Genomic DNA, 15,560 nt, shown 5'->3' on the forward strand with positions numbered 1-15,560 from the left:
ATGTATGCTACTTCATTGAATTTTCGGTTTTTTTAATTTCTCGGGAGAAATTAATCCGGATTTAATTTTAATCCTAGGGTTTATTTTAAATCTAGACTAAAAGTTGAATTCAGTTAATTACCCAACTACTGCTCATTAATGCCTGCATATGCTTTATCAATCTCAACTCATTCATTTCAATCTCATAACTAATTACATACTAGTCTTATCTCTAAATTATAAATCTTTATTTCTAACCATTTCCGTCTATATACAGCATATAGCAACAGGTATTTTCAAAAAGTCGTCAACGTAACTGTCGAAAAAATTCAAAAAAATACCGGAGAAATAAACTGACAGCAAGTCATTGACTAAAGTCTCTTCGGAGAGTCTCAAACTCTACATATAGTGAGAGAGAATATTCTTATCAGAAATTGCTCAATTCTCTCACAAATACAATCAAATAAGGCAGACAATGAGTTGGTAATAAACAAATTGATAACAAATTAAATAGCCGCAAATTCAAATTATGAATAGAAATGGACTAAGTCTTAAGAAATTGCTTATCCGTATGTGCTAAATTTAGTTTGGTGCTGCTGCTTTGTTTACGTTTTCAAAAGTAGAAATTTTTTATCTTTTTTCTTAGTTCCAGTTCGTCCGCGCGATATTTCTCTTGCTGTGCTTCTTTACTTTACTTTTTAAGCTCATCGAAGCAGCATATATTGGTAATAAATGGTGAAGTAATAAGAGTTTTTTTGGCAAAGTGAATTTTATTGAGCAATTAGTCAAGGCTGTTTTAGTGCTGTGTGTATGAAACCAGTTTTACTCTCTCTCAATTCATATAATTTCTGTTCAAATAGTTAGTCAATGTTTTATTTACAAATTTGCAATTTTTTTCTCAAGTGATTGACTCTACTGTGTAAATTTTAATTATATTGTGCTTCTCACAGGTTATCAATTTTGTCGCTGATAATGAATTCCAAAATGGTAAGTACATCACACGATATTCTTCTTCTTTAAACCTGTCCCCGGCTTTACAAAATTATTTCAATTTTTTCACAAATGTTACACAAAAATTGATTATCTAATCAGTAAAAAAGGTTCCGAATCCGTTGATGAATTGCATTTCGTTATCTAATATCGTAAACCAAATCAATAAAGCATAAATCCGTTATCAAACAAAACAATCGTCATCATTTCAGAATGAAAATAATTGTGAATTGAATTTCTGAGGTTATGTTAACCTTCATCATACGTAATAAGAAAATATGAAAATCTTCTTTGTATCTAAAACTTGATTTGATAATGAGTGGACCACAAATGATTTGACGATTGGATAAGATGAAGATCAAACACACGTCAATTTAATTTATTGTCACTTTTTTGAAAGGGAGAAAAAATATCAATTTAGACAGAAAGAAATAACGAAATAAATTTACTTCGATATGTGCAAGGCAACAACAATGGCGAGTATGTGAAGGTCTACATGTGGTTGAATTGAAAAGCGCTCTTGTTGGTGGAAGTAGAATTGAGTGACTAATTAGATTTATTATCGATATAAAGATAATATTGGCTCGTGTTGAATGAAATTAAGCAGATTCACAAGAATTAAATTAAGAAGAATAAACATTATTTTTTGACTCATTCGAAAGTCAACAGAACAGCATTAACTACATTATGATTGTTATAAACGCTCATTTGAGATTTGAATAATATTTATTGTACATAGTTGAAAACCCTTTTTCATACAAAATTATAAGATAAATGGAATTAGCCGTTACGTTCCGTTGAGACAACTTCCAGTCTTACTGTAAACGACGACGTAACGGTGCCCTAATGAACACCCTGTGCTATTCGGGATGAAATACATACCTTGAAAATTTTCTCCCAAATCGACCAAACTGCTAGTACATTCCCTACTCATACCTCTTAAAACTAGACGAAAAAAAAAGAGAATAAAAATTTTTTTGTGAACACATAGCAGCAACTCGTACACAAAAAAAAAAACTCAATTTCAGTTTTGTTTTGAGCGTCGACGTTTTCACATCAATTTTATTTTAGTATATTTTCTAGTGAGTAACATAAGTAAATAGCTGCAGTAAAATATCCGTCTCTTGACAATGGCTGATATAGATGTAAGTCATTCATCAACTTCAAAAAAAGTCTCGGACGAGAATTAAATTTGAATTTTTGGCATTAAAACATAACGTCAATATTACTGAAATTTGGGTATCTAATGATCACACCAATTTCTAAGCACATGCAATTGTGTTTGTGTAACTTGACTTGGCCAACACATTATTTCTCTTTCTTCAACTCTTCTTTTGTCTTATTTCTTCATTTTCGAGAGTAATCTTTGTGCCTGCCAACTACCCATTTTTTTTGCTATTTGAACTTGGATCTCATGTTTTCTTTTTCTTCTCGGACTGACTATTCACGAGATACATAGCTATTGCGCAATTAAATTAAGAAAATTTAGAGATTTAATTGCCGCTTTCGCAATTTCAAAAAACGCGTAAAGACCTTCAAAGAGCTATGTGCCGTTGTTAAAATTTGGATATATTAACATGTTAGGCTGAGCATAAAAAGAGTTTTGGAGCATTTCTTTCGAAGAAATCGTTGCTGCTTACGCACATGGTTTGAATTAGATTCGTTTAGCTTGTTAACGGCTGATGTTATTAGATTTTTGGTTTTTAAGAAAGGTATCCTTATACATGCATGATAAATTGAGCACAGGAATTGCAAGATGTAGATTAAATCGTGACGCAAGCAGTACTTTGCGTCACTAGCAATGATATTGTTATTTATTAAGTTCAACTCTCTATAAACTGTGCAATAAAAATTCAGATCTACAAAGTTAAACATCATTAATTCCTTCATCATTGCCCCCAACAACAAACCATTAAGAATTCAATTTCAAGACACAGATGAGTGCTCATTCATTACCATTTAAATTGGAATAAGGAATTTCCTACGCCAATATTTAAGGCGAACCAGAACCCACAATAAGATTCGCTTGAATTCTACAGTTCCGCAGCTTACTGCTTCAGCAGTTGTGCATTTTTCTGGTGCAAATAGACTCTGGCTACACAGACTCTAAAAATTGGAATTAATTTACACATTAACAATTCTTCTCTCTCTGGCTCGTTTAACAAAAGAGAATTATTTATGGATATTCTTATAAGAATGTTAAGTTGTTGTGTATTATATTTTTAAATAATGTTAAACACCTCTTAATAGAAATGAAAAACTTTGTAGGAATATGTAAATTTGAGAGCATGTATTGTCTGATATTCCATTCTGATACGCATCAAAGTTTTCGGTTTAACGGCTTCGAATTGTGGGAGAAGATAGGAGAGAGAACATGATTAATTTTCGGATGTTATGGTTTGGTTTGAATTAGAGTTGTTTGGTTCAGAGTTGCACCTGTGACAGGCAAAAACCGTACAAATTATTGATAATTTGTATGGTTTTTCTTACAAATATCAATTTCATAAAAATTATCAAATTAAGAATTTGTATGGTTTTAGCCTGTTACAGTTGCCTGTTCTGCGGCTCTGGTTTGGTTCATTGATCTACGACAAACAAGATCTGTGTTAGAAATTTTAGGAAGTATTAATCTTTGATCTAGTTCTTTGTGGATTAAAGCTAGGCAGTGTGTAATTTATAAGAATCTGATGCACTTCATGTCTACATTTCCATTTAATCTTGTTTTGTTTTCAAAAAATCGTCAGGTGTTGCTGTATTGATCATGGTTTAGATATTTAAGGAATTCTTATCGGTATCAGTAATGAGAGTCTTAACTCTTCATTAGTGTAATTTCTGCTGCACAGTTTTTTGGCATGAATATTGTTATCAAATGCCTTTAAATTCAGTATTGAATCTTAGACAAGGGGCGACCCCAGGTCATTGTATGTACTATTAGTAACACATTGCTTCATAGCTACTGCAGTTGCAAAACGCCTGTGACAGGCAATTTCTTGGTAATTTGTAGATTTTGTAAGAAAAAATTATCAAGAATTTCAACAGTTTTTGCCTGTTACAGGTTCCTGTTTTGCAGCTCTGACTAACTGAATTTCGTCAGATTATTATATACCAAAATCAGATCTCTATGAGATATCTTCTCAATAAATCCGATTATAAATCTATAAAAATACAACCAACATTCCACTAAGTTATGTCATAACTTCATACCATGCCCAAACGTCCATCAAAAAAACATTTCCGATTACTCATTCATAAATTTATTTAATGATTTTTGTTCATTTCTATTTTCTCTTTCTACTAGGTGTTTCCCCTCATAACCGGTGCAATAACAATTCTAGTGACCGTTCTCCTGTATAAAGTATTCAAAGCGAAGCAAGTACATAGAGAGGATGAAGAAGAAGAGGAAGAGCATACCGAACAACAACAAGACGAAAAGCGGTAATTTAATATTTATAGACTGACATCACGCATATAACGCGGACATGCCAATAAAATTGATCAGTACAGTCACATGAGTTTCTTTTTGAAGAAAATTCTTCAATAATTAACTGACTTAAGAAGAAGACAACAAGTGTCTATAGCTAGATTTTGAATGTTTTTCACATCTGGACCAAATCAAGTTATTTTGTTTCTTTTGCTCCACGTATGGTATGTTAATGATGCTTAGGGTTTTACGAACATGTGAGAAAATAAGCTACACATGCTGGCTATACTCACTTTTTTGTTACTGTATCAAAAATATGTATGTGCCGTTAAATCTTGAATGTTTGTGTATTACTATTGAGGAGAAATTAAACTTTTTTATGGGTTTTGAATTGGAATCAAAGCTATTATTCAGCTATAGTCAAGTGCTTTTGGTAATACACATGCAATTGTAGATGTTCAGTATCATTCTTGATAAATAGATAGTCTAGTTTAGTCAGAGCTTGAAGTACCTTGATGTCGACTCGAAATTTATATGGAATCGAGTTTGAATCTGCATGATATGCTGTAATTTTAGACTTAAGCTACTTAATATTCAGGAAATGCTAATTTCTCATCCGAAAATCATCAATGAGGACCGTGAACTTAAATTTTTTTGCATATTCTGCATAAATTACTCTCACTTTTTGCTATTTTTGGAATTTTCTCCTTGAGAGACATAGCAAGCATATTTTACATTACTGTCAGCAAGAATTTAATTAGCAAAAATAGAATTTGGGACTAGCTTGCTAATTGGCCCTAAATATTACTGTTTAAGAATTAGAAGCTACTTAATTAGCATTTTTAGGCATCAAGAACATTTATTCCTAATTAGAACGGATTAGAGTCAGCCATTTACTTATACCCTCAATATTAAGTCTCTGTATATAGAGCCCACCAAATCTACAACCTATAATCTAAATTCCCATCATATTTGCTTCCAACAGGACCACTTAATATGCTTAGTTACTCATCTTGTCTGTATTGCTAGCAGAACATCAGTATTATCTACCTCAAAAGAAATAAAACTTAATCAGCAGCTCATGAATCTCACCAAAATCCATCCATCTAGTTAGATAATAACCAGCACAAAAACATTCCATGTCACGGACTTGACCACTGAGACCGTTATTTAATATTTAGGACAATTATTTCTATAAAAAAAACCAAGGATTTTGATCACAATTTGTAGTTAAATGTTACTTTAAGGTGAAGGAATCTGATCTGATAAGCTTTAAGACGCAATTAATAAAAAGTTATAGTAATGACTAAGATCCAGTAAAGTTTGTAAATAAATTCAAGTAAATTCTACTTTCAGTGAGATTTAGAATCAAAAATTTCAGCATAGATTGACATAAATTTAGACTATTAAGCTCTTAGTATTGTTGTATGTCTATTAAGTTATATCACATCCAAAATACGAGATCAAACGACCTTGACCTCAAAAAATTAAACCGCATGTGATTTTTGAAAGCATCTCAATTTTGGATGTTGAAATGCCATCGTCACGCATTCTTTTCAAAGCTTACTGTTTTTTGAAGCTTTTTTCGAAATGATACTTGAATTGCTTAATGTCTGATTCATCGGTCATTAGAGACCCAGATGGAATATTCGAGACTGTCCTAGCCATTCACATGACGTAACTGCCTAAATTTAGAAAATGTCCATAACACAGACATCGTCCAATTAAAATTCCAAATCACCACGTGCGCACCCCAAGAATGTCAACAAAAGGTAGCTTCTGCTAAAAATAGAATTCAATCGCTGTAAGCAAAATTACATTAATCTATCCGTAAGCAAATACAGTAGGCGTTGATAACGTTATTTGGTAGTAAAAGCAAGCGTAGCTGACTATTTGCGAATAATGTCTGCTTACGTTGCTAATTACTGACTTGTTAAGTAAATTAAATCTTTAATTCTATTTGGGACACAAAAGTGCTGACAGCGTCAAGTGTCGAAGATGATTTTGTTGAAGCATTTAGCGGACTGATCAATTTTGTTGGCACCGACCTACTTCTCTTTAATTCCTAATCTAATTTTTCCCTTCTTCAATTTCAGTGAGAAGCCAGCCGGACCTCCAAAAACCCTCGCCGATCCAAATGAGAAATACTTATTGCCACTTGTTGAAAAAGAGGAAATTTCACATGACACAAGAAAGTTCCGTTTTGGCTTGCCATCACCCGATCATGTTCTCGGCCTTCCAGTCGGTCAACACATTCACTTATCAGTAACAATCAATGGCGATCTTGTTATCAGATCATACACGCCCGTATCAAGTGATGATGATAAAGGATTTGTTGATTTAGTTGTTAAAGTTTATCAGCGTAATGTGCATCCAAAGTTCCCTGAGGGCGGTAAAATGACACAGTATCTTGATGAGATGAAAATTGGCGATACAATTGCTTTCCGTGGACCATCTGGAAAGTTGCAGTATCTTGGCAATGGAAAGTTCTCAATTAAGAAGCTCCGTAAGGATCCACCACAAATTGTTAATGTAAAGAAGGTCAACATGATTGCTGGAGGTTCTGGTGAGTAAATTGGGGAATGTTATTGGATTAGATTAAAATTAAATCCATCGGATTTAAATATTAATCCAACGATTTATTTAATCCATGAACATCAATTGCATATTCTCAATGCTCTAGACACAATATCTAATCATATCCATTAATTATCTTTTAGGAATCACTCCAATGCTCCAACTCATCACAGAAGTGCTCAAGAAGTCTGACGACAACACTCAATTAGCTCTCCTATACGCTAATCAAACCGAAACTGATATTTTACTGCGTGACGATATCGACGTTTTAGCTGCAAAGCATCAAGAGAATTTCAAAGTCTGGTATACAATTGATCGTGCATCACCAACATGGAAATTCGATACTGGATTTATTAATGATACAATGATTCAAAATAATCTATTTCCACCATCATCAGATACACTTACTCTCATGTGCGGTCCACCACCGATGATTAATTTCGCATGCTTGCCAAACCTTGATAAACTCGGCTATGATAAGGAATTGAACTTTGCCTACTAAAAATATAAGTAAATCAAACATTTCACTTTTCTCTGTTACATTGTATATAAATGTCTACGTGCTATGCTGAGAGTAGTCGCCTCAAAAAAGTACGTCCTAAGTTGAAAATTTTGAAAGACATTTTTGCATCAATTTATGCCTTAATAGCCGCGCATTTAGTATTAGTTGAATTTTTTTATTTCCAGTCTAGATGAGATTTAAAATTTGTTTATTTTATGTCTGATTTAGAAGTTGTTGCTAGGGATATTGGGGTTGGAAGTTGTTGGACATAGTGGGACATAGAGTCAGATTCTTGATGATTTTGAAGATCCAGTAGCAATACTGTTGTTGTTTTAAGTGATTTGGTGTGTTTATGAGCTTCTATGTGCTTTGAAAGCCACATCTGGAGCTACATGCTGCTTAATATAATTATAATAATGCTATCCAATCCATAGCAGCCGTTCCTAAGCTCCTAGAAACTCTAAATCCTTCAACAATCATCCAACAGCTTCCAATTCCACACAAAATACATAAAATTAATTGAAGTATTAGTTGAGCAAAGCTTTCCATCCTTTCCATCCTGAAAGAACTACACATTTCGAATTTACTATTTTACTTCTTTTTTGCATTACAGAAGCAAATATCACGTAAAAAATACTTAAAATTCTCTATCATAGGATGATAAATATTTTATGAATTTGGGGGGAAATTTGAAATAAAAAAATAGATCAAGCTTAATGTTTATAAAAAGTTTCATTGTATTTTAATTCTATAAATCTATTAATCTACATTGTCAGAGATTCACAATCATTCATTTTACATTTGAGTTTTTATGGAGTTGCTTTATTTGCTAAGGGAAGGAATGTTTTGTGAGATATTATTAAGGAATTTACACCTGTCCTTACTATTGTGCATTTCTAAATGCTTACTATGAGTAGAGAGTAATCGATGGATGATTAGAAGCATCGAACATGGATTTTCGTCAAATCTGCCTCATTTTGTCAATTTTGATCTCAATTTAAATTGTGCTAATTTGAAGAAACTTCACGTAATCTAACTTATATACTTCTAGGACATGAATTGAGTCATGTGTCTGGTCATGCGAATATTCAAGAAACTGTTCAAAGTCTTAGGTATATAAAATGACACTCCTCAAAATATACACAAAAGAAGAACGTCTTGACGTTGATTAATGACTAAATTTGTCACTTAATTAAGACACGCTTAGATTTTTCTTCATCACTGTATTTTCTTTATATTATTGATCACTTCTGTGGATTTATTTGTTTATCGACACGCAACATTCACCGCAGTTTCAATTAAATCAGACAATCCTTGAACTAGGCCCGAACAGCTTAATCGAACAGATTAATCGATCAAAAATCTGGCTCCAGGCCAGCATGACTGACTTGGTGCCGGATTTGGTTTACACCAGAGTCAATCCAGTCTGGTGCTGGAATTCAGATCCATGGATTAACCGACTTGTTGCTATTACGATTTAAATTGTGTGAATAAGCCATCGTTATCATCCTTAAAATATCTCACAAAACTTCCTTCACTTCCTACAAAAAAGACACTTCACTTATGGACGGACTTAATACTTTTTCTCATTTAAAAACGTAAAAAAAACTTCTGGACGGAATGAGAACTTTGGAATGTGCAGGTTCTTATATTAAAATTCTCTTAGATTCGTAAAAACATCTCTTAAAGTCGTAAGAAGGCAAAGATAGCAGTCAATGAGGCTACAAGAAGAGTTGTAGATATGCTTAAATTACTAGATCCATTGCATCTATGATCCAAAAAGCAGAAGCAATAAAGTGTCGAATCAAAGTAGTCTCGTTTTACGTTAATTTCTTTAATAGAATTATTGACGTAGTTGGCTAGTTTTGGATCAAAAGTTGCATGTCGACAACCTTCGTATTTGTCAGCTGGAATATCTGTTCTGTATGGTACTAAGGCACTTAGACAGTCACGCGTGATAAATTCACTTGCTAAAATGAAAATTTAATTTGAATTTGCTCAGTTTTTAATCAGGAATTTCAAGTCACTTACCTCCTTTGGTTTCAATGACTTTTACACAAATGTCGTCATCCTCTGGACAGTGTTCCCCAAGAAATCCAATACCACGCCAGTTGAAATTGTCGGAACATCCAGGCGTTGCTGAATTACATCGATAACACCAAATTGCGAAAGCTACGAAGAATTTTGATCATTATTGACTACTATTTGAAGGATCTAATGCTGAATACTTACTTGAATCAATGAAGAAGCAGGTTAGTACCAATATTAAAATGTAGTTTAATTTGTGCATGATGTAAATTTAATAAATTATCAAAAAAATAATAAAGACACAGATACGCCCTATGAGTTAGTGGTTGCTGACTTTCTGTTATGATGTTGCTCAGTAATTGTTTACGTTTTGAAATTTTTTTGACCGTTAAAATGAGTTTGTAATTTTTAAGGGGAAATGAGCTTTTTTATTAGATTTCGTGGGAGTTGGAGTCTGTTAAGCTTTATTTATTAAGGAATTTAGTTTGATTCCAGGTAAATTTAGTCTGATCTAGGGTCTTTGGTAGTTCTTTAGATTCTTCATCATAATATTTAGGTTATGTCTTGTTGATCTGTTATTCTAACGGATTCTCAACCGGAACAACAAGGCGAACAGCAGTTGCCATTAAAATTAGTCTAAATTTGCCGTCACGGTGTCGTCAGGACATAGCGAACTCGTTAGGCTATTCGGGGTATTTTTATCCACTCGGTATAGATTTCAACGCATTCTAGAGATCAATACTTTCCGTCTTGTGATGTCTCGATGTTTATATCAAGAATCTAAACAACTATGTCATATTCTGTTTACTGCAATTTGAAAGCAGCACGTTTAGTATTCTCAGAAAATTAGTTCCATAGAAAGTCAGTAGGAGTCGAGTTTAAATTTAAAATGCCAACTCTTTTCTCGGAATCAACTGCACTACTCATAGTAATCATTATATCAAATCATCTAAAAAACTCAACAATTTTCATTCATTATCCTTTGATGATCTCACAAATGAGGCTTGATTATTCAAATACTATTCCTTACTATGACATGACTAACCTGACCCCATCCAAATTGATAGCAATTAATTACATCAAAAATTCTAATTAAGATCTTGAAAACATGAAAAATTTAATATTAATTTAAACCTCCTGTAAATTATTCATCGACGCCTACCTACATCTTCGTACGTTTACCTTCTAACGTGTTTTGTCAACAATCAACAATTTGTAGATTTAATGAAATATTTAAATTATGATTTGTGTGCTCAACACCTAGATGTGTAGGAACAAATTTGAACATGGGGCTGCTATATCGAACAATTAGGTATAGAGTGCCTGTATTTCATATCAAATTTATTAATATCCTGAAAATAATTGAATATTGGAACAAAACTATTCTTAATTGCAATATTAAACATTTATTGATATTGAGCTATACGCAAACTTATTATTCAAAACCAGTCATTACATTCAATTTGATTTGAATCATATCCATAGCTTCATTTAGCACCATTCATCATCCATTTTACATTTATTATAAAACCATTTAATTGAAAATTTGTTTGCAGCACCTACGCTGTTAATCAAATTGCCATCATGATGCTTCTTAATAGGAAAAATTCTCTTCATTCGTCCACGCCTCACATGTTCACCATAGATGTGATGAATTAGCTCTTGATATTCCTTCGTGCATGACGTACACACTTTACAATTCTCTTGTGAACAATTGCAGTCATTTGTACTGCATTCAGCTAATGGAATAACAACATCTCGTTCATCAGAGGTTATAAAACGATTTTCACGTTTCTCCATCTCCTTTGTGCCAGCTACGCCGATGATATTTAACGTATCGTAGATTAATTGACTACGATAATTTCGCTTGATGTTATTAATATCCTTTATGGCACCTAAATTTGGACTCATGTTAATTTCCATCAAGTGTATTTTTAGTTCGGTGTCGATGATGAAATCAAAACGAAGAATTTCAAAGAAGTTCCGAGAAGATTGTCCAATTTTGGCTGTAGGAGGAAAAATTTGAAAGATGAAAGGAAAGTTTTTAATTAATTGGCATCCTGCATGCAAGGTGGTGTATATTATTGGGCTGGTGATGGTGTTTTTAAGCTTAAAATTAGTCAGATAACCTCAAAACTAGTCAAATAACCTCAAAATTAGGTATATAACCTCAAAACTAGTCAGATAACCTCAAAACTAGTCAAATAACCTCAAAAATAGTTATATTACCTCAAAACCAGTTAAATAACCTCAAAACTAGCACAATAACATCAAAACTAGTCAGATAACCTCAAAACTAGACAAATAACCTCAAAACTAGACAAATAACCTCAAAACTAGTCAAAAAACCTCAAAACTAGTCGAATAACCTCAAAAATAGTCTGATAACCTCAAAACTAGACAAATAACCTCAAAACCAGTTAAATAACCTCAAAACTGGTCAGATAACCTCAAAACTTGTCAGATAACCTCAAAAAGTCAAATATCTCAAAAATAGTCAGATAACCTCAAAAACTATAGCCTCAAACAACCTCAAAACTAGTCAAATAATCAGAACTCAAGTTAATCTTATCAGCATGACGATTAACTTATCCACTATTATCTCCCCTTGCATAACATCCCCAATCTCAATAAAAGAAGTAAAAAAAAATCTCACCAGTTTCAGCAATCACATTTTTCTCATTATCTAATAATAACTTGACTATAGCATCGTCCATTTTCTCCCACAGCTCCGCAACATCACAACCTTTCTGTCTCATATAAATTTCGAATGCATCTTTGGTCGTATAATTAAAGTTTAAAACATAATCTCTCAATGATGGAATGTCCCAGACATAAATACTGTTATCATCAACCACAAACTTTTTGGTATTTGCTGTAAAGAGAAAAATAAAATAAAATTAGAATCAAATGTGATTAATCAGTGGGATTAAGTTTTAATCAGGAAATTTCTCTTGTGGTTTATTGAAATGAAATATTTTAAAGGATGAGGAATGTGCAGGGGTGGATTATATGGGATAAAGATGGAATTGTGGATCTAGACAGCGTTGAATTAGGGAACGAGTCAGGAACTTGAAGTATAGGACAAATGGAACGAGAATGGAACTAGTCGATTAATCGGTCCTAAATCCGACACCAGGCTGAGGTGACACTGGCATGGTGTCGGATATAAACCGAATAAGGCAACAAATCCGAGTCATTTCGACTTTGAGTCGGATTCTGATCGATTAACCGATCTGTTCTCCATATTTGAGCATTATTAGTAGAATTTGGTGTAATTTTCGTACTTTACAGAACTAAGCCAGTTCCCAACACCTGCCCTAATCCCCAATACACCCCTATCCCCAATCCAAATCCCCTCCTAATCAAGATAGTTGATTGCATTGTGAATTGAAAATTGTGACATAAAGAAAAAAGGGTCATTTGTCAATAGCATTAGACATTAAAAAGAAAAAGTTTTTTTTCTAATGAATGACTGAAGGTTTTGAAATGCAGGATTAATGCTGTGACGAACGCATTTGCTTCGTTAAACTAAATTGAATTTCACTTTAATGGAATAAGGAACGTTTGAAGCAGGAAAAAAAAAGTTGAAGAAGTCTGTCACATGCTAGAGATTTTCTAGATGCATATGTAGGTTAAATGGATTGATTATCAATAAATTAATAACTTTTTTTATTAGCTTCGGGTATAAAGTTCTCAAATATCAAGGAAAAAAAAGTTGATTAAGGTAGAGAAGTTGCTACTTGATTTTAACTCATTGGATATCCAATTGCATGTGATATTTTAATTTAAATAATGAAGTAGGAATGAGATAGGATGGATTCAGGTCGGGGAATGTTCATTTGAAATCTGATCTGATCGATACAAATTAGTCATGACAACTCAAGTGACTGTCATGTGATTTTCATGTGACGTCCAAGTGACCGTCATGTGCCGTCTAAGAAGTAACTGTCATGTGGCTGTGATATGGCATCCAAGAGACTATCATGTGGCGTCCAAGTGACTGTCATGTTGCGTCCAATAAGTGACTGTCATGTGGCATCCAAGAAGTGACTGTCATGTGGCATCAAATGACTGTCATGTGGCGTTCAAGTGACTGTCATGTGGCGTCTAAGAAGTGACTGTCATGTGCGTCCAAGTGACTGTCATGTGGTTTCCAAGAAGTGACTGTCATGTGGCATCCATGCGACTTTCATGTGTCATCTAAGAAGTGACTGTCATGTGGCGTCTAAGAAGTGACTGTCATGTGGCGTCTAAGAAGTGACGTCCAAGTGACTGTCATGTGGCGTTCAAGTGACAACTATCATGTTATTTTCTAGTCATATCTCAAAATGCACTCTCTGACACAGTGACAAACCACAGTAACCCAGCACATCTCCCACGCAACGAAATCATCCAAATAAAAAATATAAAGCATTCCATTAATTTTTCTTACCTTGATCAAATGGATAATAATCCTCAGCACAGAATCGTAATAAAATTTCTTTATTGAATTTATAAACTCTCAATGGATCAAAGGATGTTATTAGCACATAAATACCAATATCGAACATTCTATTATCAATCAAGTATGGATTCTCAATAAATTCTTGAAGAAACTTTTCGTTCGTCGATAAACTTTCAAAATTTATTTCATTTTTATTCCTTACAAGCTTCACTCCACGATTGTTCCAATTTTTCTCAACAAATTTCGTCTCCGGATGTTGAGCACAAAATAGCTCAAAATCATTTTTCATATTTGGAAATGTAAAGCCATTCGGAATGAAATCATAATTTTTAAACTTTGTAGCCAAATGTTTCTTTATTGTTAGCTGTGACATGCCAGGAAAATGATTGATGTGTTGATTCGGTTGTAAATTTTTTATGCTATCCTTAAAACGATTAAATGGATACTCAGTACTCCATAGAATGTCCCATTTACTATTCCATAAAACATCAATTTCATTGTATTTTAAGAGCTTGAAAATGTTACGTTCAAGATTCAGACGTGACTGGTCTTTGGACGACAGCCAGATTCGATAATTATCATTATTAGCAATAGCACTTAAATTTGTCACTAGATATTTATATATTTTTGGTACTTCTATTCTCAGAATGACAATTCCGATTAGAGCTACAAAAAGCCCCAAATAAAATGGTAACTTCATTATTAGCATTTTTGGTAAACGATACGATGTGAACGTGATGACTGAATATGCTCAACTACTGTCGTTTAATCAAATTTCCACAATGCATGTTCAATGTTATTGATTGTAACAATTGTCAAATGTAAATGTTTTGAATATGAATGGTAAGGTTGGGTTGGTTTGGGGTGGTTAATAAGGCGCATTTTGTTCATTTTCTTAAGGAAAGTGGAACATTCTTTCAAAGCGTTGAGCTCAGAAGACATGGTAGAAAAGGCTGATATTCTGGTCAATGCGCTGATTCCTGGCTAGATTTGATGAAATTGGTCTAAAGTCAGTGTTAAATCAGGCTAAAACTAGATATTCGGGCATTTTTTCGTCGTAAGCTTTCCAATGCTTTCAATTGGCATGCGGTTGAACCAGCTTCAAGCAACATCAGAAGCTGCTTAGACCTGTCATCAGAGTTGTCCAAACTTTCTTGCACCTTGACACACCTTGGTGGTTAGCCTCGATCAAAATCAGACTCGGCATACGTGACTTGGACACGGGCACACGTTTGTGGCATTTTAAAAAAACATTGTAATGGCGACATAATTTGGTCAGCATTGCTGTAGACCATCTATCATTTATGGCATCGTGTCCCCTCAATTAATAATTCACATGATTTCATCAAAATTAGTCATTTCATCAGCCAAACTGCTGATTAATTTATTTAATTTCATTAAATGCCACCAAAAATTTTTTATTGTTTCCAAATTTATTTGTTTTATTTCTGATTGAGCATGCATTAATAATTGTAACAAGGTCACACACATAAATTGCATTAAGAACTTGTTTGTGAATTTTTTTTTTCTTTTGTTTACTTATTGCTTATGCTGTTGCTGTGGGACTCGTTGTATTGATTATGGAATTTTTCAAAAACTTTTTTCTTTTTTGGGAG

At 33.4% G+C, this 15,560-nt stretch overlaps 3 protein-coding genes across 6 annotated transcripts; 1 reads left to right on the forward strand and 2 right to left on the reverse strand.

The window, feature by feature from the left end:
- The first annotated feature begins 439 nt into the window (after positions 1 to 439).
- Positions 440 to 8,198, forward strand: LOC139089093 (NADH-cytochrome b5 reductase 3). 4 transcript variants are annotated; one of them, XM_070638525.1, is made up of 5 exons: positions 440 to 462; positions 930 to 966; positions 4,268 to 4,404; positions 6,487 to 6,956; positions 7,111 to 8,198. In XM_070638525.1, the coding sequence occupies exons 1-5, from the start codon at positions 455 to 457 to the stop codon at positions 7,467 to 7,469; spliced, it is 1,011 nt and encodes a 336-aa protein (XP_070494626.1). In that variant the 5' UTR covers positions 440 to 454; the 3' UTR covers positions 7,470 to 8,198. The 4 variants fall into 4 exon arrangements, with proteins under 4 accessions (XP_070494626.1, XP_070494629.1, XP_070494628.1 ...); XM_070638528.1 differs by lacking the exon at positions 440 to 462 and adding an exon at positions 613 to 704; XM_070638527.1 differs by lacking the exon at positions 440 to 462 and adding an exon at positions 652 to 838.
- Positions 8,193 to 9,832, reverse strand: crim (QVR superfamily protein crim). The gene is made up of 3 exons (XM_070638529.1): positions 9,702 to 9,832; positions 9,501 to 9,641; positions 8,193 to 9,439 (listed from the first exon to the last, which is right to left on the reverse strand). Exons 1-3 carry the CDS (start codon positions 9,757 to 9,759, stop codon positions 9,153 to 9,155), a joined length of 486 nt encoding a protein of 161 aa, XP_070494630.1. The 5' UTR covers positions 9,760 to 9,832; the 3' UTR covers positions 8,193 to 9,152.
- Positions 9,833 to 10,988: 1,156 nt separating this feature from the next.
- On the reverse strand, positions 10,989 to 14,644 carry LOC139089076 (probable tubulin polyglutamylase ttll-15). The gene is made up of 3 exons (XM_070638505.1): positions 13,933 to 14,644; positions 12,154 to 12,372; positions 10,989 to 11,503 (listed from the first exon to the last, which is right to left on the reverse strand). Exons 1-3 carry the CDS (start codon positions 14,642 to 14,644, stop codon positions 10,989 to 10,991), a joined length of 1,446 nt encoding a protein of 481 aa, XP_070494606.1.
- Between the last annotated feature and the right edge of the window lie 916 nt (positions 14,645 to 15,560).

This window comes from Chironomus tepperi, unplaced genomic scaffold (assembly GCF_022539635.2).
Source record: "Chironomus tepperi strain 1889 unplaced genomic scaffold, CSIRO-AGI_Ctep_v1 contig_174, whole genome shotgun sequence".
Lineage (NCBI taxonomy): Eukaryota > Metazoa > Arthropoda > Insecta > Diptera > Chironomidae > Chironomus > Chironomus tepperi.

Excerpts from the sequence above, each read along its gene's own strand:
- LOC139089093 (XM_070638525.1), top strand. Across the intron at positions 4,405-6,486 it reads CAACAACAAGACGAAAAGCG|TGAGAAGCCAGCCGGACCTC; the intron begins GTAATTTAATAT and ends CTTCAATTTCAG. Across the intron at positions 6,957-7,110 it reads CATGATTGCTGGAGGTTCTG|GAATCACTCCAATGCTCCAA; the intron begins GTGAGTAAATTG and ends ATTATCTTTTAG.
- crim (XM_070638529.1), bottom strand. The coding sequence starts at position 9,759 with ATGCACAAATTAAACTACATTTTAATATTGGTACTAACCTGCTTCTTC. Across the intron at positions 9,642-9,701 it reads CTGCTTCTTCATTGATTCAA|CTTTCGCAATTTGGTGTTAT; the intron begins GTAAGTATTCAG and ends AATTCTTCGTAG. Across the intron at positions 9,440-9,500 it reads AGTCATTGAAACCAAAGGAG|CAAGTGAATTTATCACGCGT; the intron begins GTAAGTGACTTG and ends TTTTCATTTTAG.
- LOC139089076 (XM_070638505.1), bottom strand. The coding sequence starts at position 14,644 with ATGAAGTTACCATTTTATTTGGGGCTTTTTGTAGCTCTAATCGGAATT. Across the intron at positions 12,373-13,932 it reads TTATTATCCATTTGATCAAG|CAAATACCAAAAAGTTTGTG; the intron begins GTAAGAAAAATT and ends TTCTCTTTACAG. Across the intron at positions 11,504-12,153 it reads AAATGTGATTGCTGAAACTG|CCAAAATTGGACAATCTTCT; the intron begins GTGAGATTTTTT and ends TTCCTCCTACAG.